Below are 10,000 nucleotides of genomic sequence, written 5' to 3'. Positions count from 1 at the left end.
CTCTCTCACACTGACAGTTAACACCATCACAGAGAACTACAACTCCCTCACACTGATAATTACACCATCACAGAGAACTACAACTCTCTCACACTGACAGTTAACACCATCACAGAGAACTACAACTCTCACACTGACAGTTAACACCATCACAGAGAACTACAACTCCCTCACACTGATAATTACACCATCACAGAGAACTACAACTCTCTCACACTGACAGTTAACACCATCACAGAGAACTACAACTCTCTCACACTGATAATTACACCATCACAGAGAACTACAACTCTCTCACACTGACAGTTACACCATCACAGAGAACTACAACTCCCTCACACTGACAGTGAGCCAACAAAAGACAAAAAAAAAAACAACCTAATTACTTGCACTGAGACAAAAAATGTATTGGTACACCTATCTACAAAAGAGACTTCAGATACAGTATTAGGGGACCACTAAGGTCTATATAAAAGAGACTTCAGATACAGTATTAGGGGACCACTAAGGTCTATATAAAAGAGACTTCAGATACAGTATTAGGGGACCACTAAGGCCTATATAAAAGAGACTTCAGATACAGTTTTAGGGGACCACTAAGGTCTATATAAAAGAGACTTCAGATACAGTATTAGGGGACCACTAAGGTCTATATAAAAGAGACTTCAGATACAGTATTAGGGGACCACTAAGGTCTATATAAAAGAGACTTCAGATACAGTATTAGGGGACCACTAAGGTCTATATAAAAGAGACTTCAGATACAGTATTAGGGGACCACTAAGAGAGACTTCAGATACAGTATTAGGGGACCACTAAGGTCTATATAAAAGAGACTTCAGATACAGTATTAGGGGACCACTAAGGTCTATATAAAAGACTTCAGATACAGTATTAGGGGACCACTAAGGCCTATATAAGAGACTTCAGATACAGTATTAGGGGACTACTAAGGCCTATATAAGAGACTTCAGATACAGTATTAGGGGACCACTAAGGTCTATATAAAAGAGACTTCAGATACAGTATTAGGGGACCACTAAGAGAGACTTCAGATACAGTATTAGGGGACCACTAAGGTCTATATAAAAGAGACTTCAGATACAGTATTAGGGGACCACTAAGGTCTATATAAAAGACTTCAGATACAGTATTAGGGGACCACTAAGGCCTATATAAGAGACTTCAGATACAGTATTAGGGGACCACTAAGGCCTATATAAGAGACTTCAGATACAGTATTAGGGGACCACTAAGGTCTATATAAAAGAGACTTCAGATACAGTATTAGGGGACCACTAAGGTCTATATAAAAGAGACTTCAGATACAGTATTAGGGGACCACTAAGGTCTATATAAAAGAGACTTCAGATACAGTATTAGGGGACCACTAAGGTCTATATAAGAGACTTCAGATACAGTATTAGGGGACCACTAAGGCCTATATAAAAGAGACTTCAGATACAGTATTAGGGGACCACTAAGGTCTATATAAAAGAGACTTCAGATACAGTATTAGGGGACCACTAAGGCCTATATAAGAGACTTCAGATACAGTATTAGGGGACCACTAAGGTCTATATAAAAGAGACTTCAGATACAGTATTAGGGGACCACTAAGGTCTATATAAAAGAGACTTCAGATACAGTATTAGGGGACCACTAAGGTCTATATAAAAGCATCCAAAGAGCACCATGTCATGGGACCTTTAAAGGTTAAACATGTTTTCACTTATAATGCTTTATTTTTACAGCCAAGGTAGACTGTGATAAGCCCTATTTCAACAAACGGTGGCGTATCCCTTTAACTTTGTGAGCAGAAATGTATAAATGAGAATTGACTCTGAGCCAAACAGTTTTGTGAACATTCATTTTCTGTTGAATGCCTCCTGGAAAGTAAGCGGACGATGAGCAGAGGTGGCTGCTGCAGCTGTTTTCAATGTCCGCAGCATCACTCAATTTAATTTCCTTTTTTTTATCGCTGCTCATTGAAGACTTCTGCTCAGAGGTGAGGACTCTCAATGAGCACATACAGTACATCTCCATGAAAACGTCATTACAACCCATCAGATAGATAAACTCCAGAACTGTGTTCATGTGCATTTGCTCCATGAGAGCGGTGGTGCAGAGATATTGAACAGCTGCCGTGCTAAAGAGGAGTGAATGCTGTGGATAAATACAACTTCAAACAGTGCAGCTGGCTTCCTTCTGACCCCAAAACCACTTTGGCTTCTAATACAAGATCAAATAAGACTTCGGGTTTTTTTTATACTTAAGGGCAAACAGGCTGAGCTTGGTCTCTACTCGCCCGAACATGAGTACTCTACTACTACTGTTTCTACTGCAGGGTCAAACAAGGCCTCTTTGGTTCCTACAGCAGGGTCAAACAAGGCCTCTTTGGTTCTTACAGCAGGGCCAAACAAGGTTACCTACAAGGGGATGAACAGGGCTAGATTGGTTTTAACAAGAGGGACAAACAGGGCTATATTGGTTCCAACTGCAGGGACAAACCAAGTTAGTTTGGTTCATACAGCAGGGTCAAACAAGGCCTCTTTGGTTCCTACAGCAGGGCCAAACAAGGCCTCTTTGGTTCCTACAGCAGGGCCAAACAAGGCCTCTTTGGTTCCTACAGCAGGGCCAAACAAGGCCTCTTTGGTTCCTACAGCAGGGCCAAACAAGGCCTCTTTGGTTCCTACAGCAGGGCCAAACAAGGCCTCTTTGGTTCCTACAGCAGGGCCAAACAAGGCCTCTTTGGTTCCTACAGCAGGGTCAAACAAGGCCTCTTTGGTTCCTACAGCAGGGCCAAACAAGGCCTCTTTGGTTCCTACAGCAGGGTCAAACAAGGCCTCTTTGGTTCCTACAGCAGGGCCAAACAAGACCTCTTTGGTTCCTATAGCAGGGCCAAACAAGGCTACTTCGGTATAGCAGGGTCAAACAAGGCCTCTTTGGTTCCTACAGCAGGGCCAAACAAGGCTACCTTGGTTCCTACAGCAGGGCCAAACAAGGCTACCTTGGTTCCTACAGCAGGGTCAGACAAGGCCTCTTTGGTTCCTACAGCAGGGCCAAACAAGACCTCTTTGGTTCCTATAGCAGGGCCAAACAAGGCTACTTCGGTATAGCAGGGTCAAACAAGGCCTCTTTGGTTCCTATAGCAGGGTCAAACAAGGCTATATTGGTTCCTACAGCAGGGCCAAACAAGGCTACCTTGGTTCCTACAGCAGGGTCAGACAAGGCCTCTTTGGTTCCTACAGCAGGGCCAAACAAGGCTACCTTGGTTCCTACAGCAGGGTCAAACATGGCTACCTTGGTTCCTACAGCAGGGCCAAACAAGGCTACCTTGGTTCCTACAGCAGGGTCAAACATGGCTACCTTGGTTCCTACAGCAGGGCCAAACAAGGCTACCTTGGTTCCTACAGCAGGGTCAAACATGGCTACCTTGGTTCCTACAGCAGGGCCAAACAAGGCTACCTTGGTTCCTACAGCAGGGCCAAACAAGGCTACCTTGGTTCCTACAGCAGGGCCAAACAAGGCTACCTTGGTTCCTACAGCAGGGCCAAACAAGGCTACCTTGGTTCCTACAGCAGGGCCAAACAAGGCTACCTTGGTTCCTACAGCAGGGTCAGACAAGGCCTCTTTGGTTCCTACAGCAGGGCCAAACAAGGCTACCTTGGTTCCTACAGCAGGGTCAAACATGGCTACCTTGGTTCCTACAGCAGGGTCAAACATGGCTACCTTGGTTCCTACAGCAGGGCCAAACAAGGCTACCTTGGTTCCTACAGCAGGGTCAAACATGGCTACCTTGGTTCCTACAGCAGGGCCAAACAAGGCTACCTTGGTTCCTACAGCAGGGCCAAACAAGGCTACCTTGGTTCCTACAGCATTGCCAAACAAGGCTACCTTGGTTCCTACAGCATTGCCAAACAAGGCTACCTTGGTTCCTACAGCAGGGTCAAACATGGCTACCTTGGTTCCTACAGCAGGGTCAAACAGAGCCAGTTTGGTTCTTACATCAGGGCCAAACAAGGTATCTTTACTGCAGGGCCAAACAGAGCCAGTTTGGTTTCAACAAAAGGGCCAAACAAGGTTACCTACAAGGGGATGAACAGGGCTAGATTGGTTTTAACAAGAGGGACAAACCAAGTTAGTTTGGTTCCTTCCACATTGCCTTAAAGGTTAGCATTTATCATTCAATGGAATAAAATAACAAAAATCTGATTATTTCAGTGGAAATCTAGTAATTTACTCTAGAGCTGCAGAGATGAATCGAATAGTTATCAACTATTAGAATAATCGTCTACTATTTTGACTATCGTTTGAGTTGATTTTTTATGTAAAAGCAGTCAAACTCTTCTCTCCTCTGTGACAGTAAACTGAATATCTTTGAGTTGTGGACGAGACAAGAAATTTGAGGACATCATGTTGAGCTTTGGGAATCATAATCATAACTAGTCATTTTGTCGGCCTCTGTGCCCGGCTCACAGTCACCTTTTCTCGGCTAAACGTAACCGTAAAGATCGCTAAACTTAATCGGCCAGCAGTCGCCTATTTCGTAAGACGAGACATACAAATTGTTGTGCGTAAGAGCCCATTTATGACAAATGCACTGCACACGCACACATACATAGGTTACTACAACACATGTCTTGTATTTAAAAGCGATTTGGACTTGTTCTTGTATGTAAATATCTTTTTGTGACTCTCTACAATGTGTGTGTGAGTCTCGGCCAAAACAGAAAGACTGATGGATACGAGAGATTTAAGATGGCGAGATAAAGAAAAGATTTGTGGAAATTGGATGTATGTGTGTGTGTGTGTCTGCGTCTGTGTGTGTGTGTGTGTGTGTGTGGCAGCAGCAGCAGTATTTGGGACTTGGCAGGACGGAGGGATGATAATAAGGATGGATTGTGGGAACAGAGGGAGAGTTTTTCTGCCAGTTCTAAGAGTCTGCAGCTCTTGGAGTCAGTTCGGTGTCACACTGTGACTCCACTGTACAGGAACTACAGCAGGCGGGGTACTCAGTGTAGTGCTAAATGTTTCCCATTGCTCCCAGCATGCACTCTGGCTCTGGATCAGAGTTGTACTGACACTGTGTGGGAGAGTTATGACCTGTTGATGCTGTTTTCTATCTGTGGCTGTCAGTGTGCTTGAAACAGGAATCCTGCAGGTCCTGTAAGACCCAGCGTGAAGAGGTGCAGACACAGGATGTATTTACTGAAATTGTAAAAGTTTAATCATACTCGAAACAAGACATCGTTAAGGAATGACATCGAGTCAGTTACAAAAACAAAGAAAACAGCACAGAAATGGATGCCATACCATCATAAGAACATCGAAGGACACTAAAACTTTCCGAATTGGGGAAAAAAATCAGGACAACCAGGATGCAAAAGAAATAAAACTAAAGCAATTACTCTTATTTTCCAGCTGTTTTATCTATTTATTGAGAATGTGTTAGTGTATGTGCATATGTGTGTATGTGTATGTATGTATATATATATATATATATATGTGTATGTATGTGTATATATATGTGTATATATATTTTAATCTTCTTACTCTGTATGCGTATGTATGTATGTGTATGGATGTGTATGTGAATATATGTGTATATTTTTATTTTTTTACTCTATGCTGCTATTTGGAGAGGATTGCTCCAACAGAACTTCGTTGTATCGCATACAATGACACTTAAGATCTATCTATCTATCTATCTATCTATTAAACGTGCGGTATGCTAGCCGCAGCCGACCTGCCGAGCGCCAGTGTGACATCATCGGAGCGCCATAACTGTGTTGGTCGCGGCACTAGTTGCAGTCTTCTCCTGAACAGAGGTGGCGCTGATGAGGAAATGCTACCGTTGTAGCTGAAGCTCTGAATTTTCCGCTACACTGTGAAGCCCAAAGTAATTGGACGCCCCTTCTAATTATCCCCAAATTAGGCAACGATAGCTCCGTAAAGAAATGGTTTCCCAGTTTGCTGTAAAAGAACATGACCTAGTTCAAGATCTGGTGGAAAAACTGACACCAGAAGAGTTAAGGCCCAGACGCACCAACCAGACGGCCAACCGTCAGCAGAAAAGCCAGTCGGACTGATCAGTCGGCTCCCATTGGTCCAAAAACTGCCTCAGAACACACCGAAGAGACGCCAATTTGAGCGTACGTTCTGCGCTTGCGCGAGACGTAATACGTCTCCATAACAGCAGGCGGCGCTAATCTGTATTGTCGCCCAAAAAATGGAATACGATCTCGTTTTTTCATTTTTTACTAAAATAGTGCACTCATACGTGTTTCTGAAAACATTTTAAAGGTGCCCTGCCGTACAAAACTGTTTTTCCTTGCATTTTTTGAAATCTGTGAGGTCCATATATGTGTTTGTGTTATGTGGTGAATGTGAAAATGAACTGCTACCTCCTCTGTCAGCTCTAGCCACTGAACAGAAATAAGCAGAGAAATCAGACCAATCACAACAGCTGGTCAGTCTGACGTCATACTGCCTGAGCTCATTACTATTCATGAGCTCGCCTAGTTGCGCTGGGGTAAAGGATTCTGACAGCCAGGCTCCTATTGGCTAGCTGTTAGCCAATCAGATTCAAACAGCTTAGCTTGTTGAATATAAATGAGAACTGGCACAAATCGAGCTGAGTCTTCCTGTAGGCTTTCTATACCACGCTAGAATGGCTTGAAACAAGGTAACCAAGGCATTTCTTCCCCATTTCTGTGTCTCCTCAGCGATCTCCTTGAGGATTTAGAGAGGAGTCCTCATGCTGCAGCCATCGCCGAGTGCTTCGTAGAGAGGGTGAGTACGTGTGTGTGTGTGTGTGTGTGTGTGTGTGTGTGTGTGTGAGAGAGGGGAGTTTTTCCTCGCCACTGTCGCACTGAATGCTTGCTCTTGGGGGGAAGTACTGGTATTGTTGGGTCTTTGTAAATTATGGAGTGTGGTCTAGACCTACTCAATCTGTACAGTGTCTCGAGATAACTCTTGTTATGATTTGATACTATGAATAAAATTGAATTGAATTGTTTCACTATACTTGTGGGGTCCAGACAGCTTTGTGGAGCCAAAATGCTGGACCCCACAGGTTTAAAGGGCTGTTTGAGGGTTAAGACTTGGTTTTAGGATTAGGGTTAGAATTAGGTTATGGTTAGGGTTAGGGTAAGGGTTAAGGTTAGGCATTTAGTTGTGATGGTTAAGGTGAGGGTAAGGGTTAAGGTTAGGCATTTAGTTGTGATGGTTAAGGTTAGGGTAAGGGTTAAGGTTAGGCATTTAGTTGTGATGGGTAAGGTAGGGGGTAAGGGTTAAGGTTAGGCATTTAGTTGTGATGGGTAAGGTGAGGGTAAGGGTTAAGGTTAGGCATTTAGTTGTGATGGTTAGGGTGAGGGTAAGGGGTTAAGGTTAGGCATTTAGTTGTGATGGTTAAGATTAGGGTAAGAGGGTTAAGGTTAGGCATTTAGTGGTGATGGTTAAGGTGAGGGTAAGGGTTAAGGTTAGGCATTTAGTTGTGATGGTTACGGTGAGGGTAAGGGTTAAGGTTAGGCATTTAGTTGTGATGGTTACGGTGAGGTAAGGGTTAAGGTTAGGCATTTAGTTGTGATGGTTAAGGTGAGGGTAAGGGTTAAGGTTAGGCATTTAGTGGTGATGGTTAAGGTTAGGGTAAGGGTTAAGGTTAGGCATTTAGTGGTGATGGTTAAGGTTAGGGTAAGGGACTAGGGAATGCATTATGTCAATGACGGGTCCCCACAACGAAAGTGAGACACACTGTGTGTGTGTGTGTGTGTGTGTGTGTGTGTCCGTGTCTGTGTGTGCGCGGGTGTATAGGTGTGTGTGTGTGTGTGTGTCGTTGTTAGAGAGAGAGAGAGTGTGTGTGTTTGTCTTTGTTAGACACAGTTTGTGTGTGTGTGTGTGTGTGTGTGTGTTTGTCTTTGTTAGAAAGAAAGAGTGTGTGTGTGTGTGTGTGTGTGTGTGTGTGTGTGTGTGTGTGTGTGTGTGTGTGTGTGTGTGTGTGTCGTTGTTAGAGAGAGAGAGAGTGTGTGTGTGTATGTGGCTGTGTGCATACATGTGTGGCTGTTAAGTCGACAGGAAACATGCCACAGTTAACCCCTAACACCCAGTAAACCAGCAGCAGAACTGGAGCCTCCATTCACAGAAACACACACACACACACACACACACACACACACACACACACACACACACGTGTCTCCCCAAACCAGCCTACACCCAATGAATACCTGCTGTAAACTGTCCGGCTCCAAGGGTGTAGGTGTGGTTTCAGGAGGGAAATAACAAATAATATATTCTTAAAACCACTAGTATGTCCGTAGTTTTCTCCGCTCTGTATTACTTTAACTGTGTGCAGGTTCCTGTATTTCATACAGCTGTTCCATCATCTCATGAGGCTTTATACACGTTAAACGTACCGTGTGCTACATGTTTGCTCACTTTAAACACATCCAGACCTTTTAATTCACGATGTTGTGTGTGTTTCTGTGAGTAGGAGAAGTGTGTCTGAGCTTCAGGGGAGTTAGATGCTCTGAATGACGCTGAAGGGAGCGTCCTGTGTAGCAGGACATTAGATTAAACTGTTAGACATGATCAGAGCTATTTAAGGTGTGTGTGTGTGTGTGTGTGTGTGTGTGTGTGTGTGTGTGTGTGTGTGTGTGTGTGTGTGTGTGTATAGTATGTGTGTGTGTAGCATGTGCGTGTGAGTGTACAGTATATTATATGTGTGTGTGTGTGTTTACAGTATGTGCGTGTGTGTGTACAGTGTGTGTGTGTGTGTGTGTGTGTGCAGTATGTTCGTGTGTGTGTGTGTGTGTGTGTGTATACAGTGTGTGTGTGTGTGTAGCATGTGCGTGTGAGTGTACAGTATATATGTGTGTGTGTGTTTACAGTATGTGTGTGTGTTTGTATAGTGTGTGTGTGTGTGTGTGTAGTTGTTTTGTGTGTGTGTATACAGTGTGTGTGTGTGTACAGTATGTGTGTGTGTGTGTTTGTGTGTTTGTGTATGTGTTTGTGTGTGTTATGTGTGTATGTGTCGTGTGTGCGTGTATTAGTGTGTGTATGTGTGTGTGCAAAGTGTTATGTGTGTTCTTTTTGTATGTGTGTGTGTGTGTGTACAGTATGTGTTGTGTTGTGTATGTATGTGTATGTGTGTGTGTGTTTTGTGTGTGTGTGTATGTTTTGTGTTTGTATGTGTGGTGTGTGTGTAAGTGTGGTGTGTGTATAAGTTGTATGTGTGTGTGTATGTGCATGTGTATGTGTGTGTGTGTGGAGTCTAACACAGTGCTGTCTTTCTCTGGAACCTCGTGACTCACCGACTGGAGGTTTTTAGCTACAAAAAAAACAAAGCAGCTTCAATCCAAAATGTATTTAGAGTCTTGAAGAAGAGAACTCAGCTTCTCCTCTCTCACATTTGCTTCTTCTCTTCTTCTTTTTTAGAGTGAGGCCTTTGACATCTACACGCTCTACTGCATGAACTACCCCAAGTAAGTAAAGTCACTTTAAGGGCCCTATTTTAACCATCTAAACGAATGACCTAAGCGCCTGGAGCAGATCTGTTCAGGGCGAGTCCAAATCCACCTTCGCTAGTTTTGATGGCGGTAAAAAAAGGGTCTGTGCGCCGGGCGCCTGGTCCTAAAGGGTTGTACTCAGTGTCTTCATTAATCAGAGGTGTGTTTTGGGCAAAACATGTAATCAACCAATCAGAGATCATCTCCCATTCATCAACCAATCAGAGATCATCTCCCATTCCCTTTAAAAGCCAGGCGCGTTTGGACCTTGGAGCATTGCTGTTATGATGGAGGATTTGCAGCCTAATATTTTTATTTGTAATCTTCTGCGTGTGTGTGTGTGTACTGCGTGTGTGTCCCTGTGTGTGTGACAAGCATAGTGTGTGTCCCTGTGTGTGTAACAAGCATAGTGTGTGTCCCTGTGTGTGTAACAAGCATAGTGTGTGTCCCTGTGTGTGTGACAAGCATAGTGTGTGTCCCTGTGTGTGTAA

At 43.8% G+C, this 10,000-nt stretch overlaps 1 protein-coding gene across 6 annotated transcripts in view; it reads left to right on the top strand.

Moving 5' to 3' along the window:
- The window catches only part of plekhg2 (pleckstrin homology domain containing, family G (with RhoGef domain) member 2), a 240,143-nt gene that overhangs the window by 166,184 nt on the left and 63,959 nt on the right, over positions 1 to 10,000 (top strand). For all 6 annotated transcript variants that reach the window (XM_039822798.1, XM_039822818.1, XM_039822788.1 and 3 more), the window contains exons 4-5: positions 6,729 to 6,795; positions 9,439 to 9,485. In XM_039822798.1, the coding sequence (XP_039678732.1) occupies positions 6,729 to 6,795; positions 9,439 to 9,485 (114 nt within the window). The remainder of the gene's footprint in view (positions 1 to 6,728; positions 6,796 to 9,438; positions 9,486 to 10,000) is intronic.

Source organism: Perca fluviatilis, chromosome 2 (assembly GCF_010015445.1).
Source record: "Perca fluviatilis chromosome 2, GENO_Pfluv_1.0, whole genome shotgun sequence".
NCBI classification, from domain to species: domain Eukaryota; kingdom Metazoa; phylum Chordata; class Actinopteri; order Perciformes; family Percidae; genus Perca; species Perca fluviatilis.
This window is presented reverse-complemented; position numbering and strand designations above follow the sequence as displayed.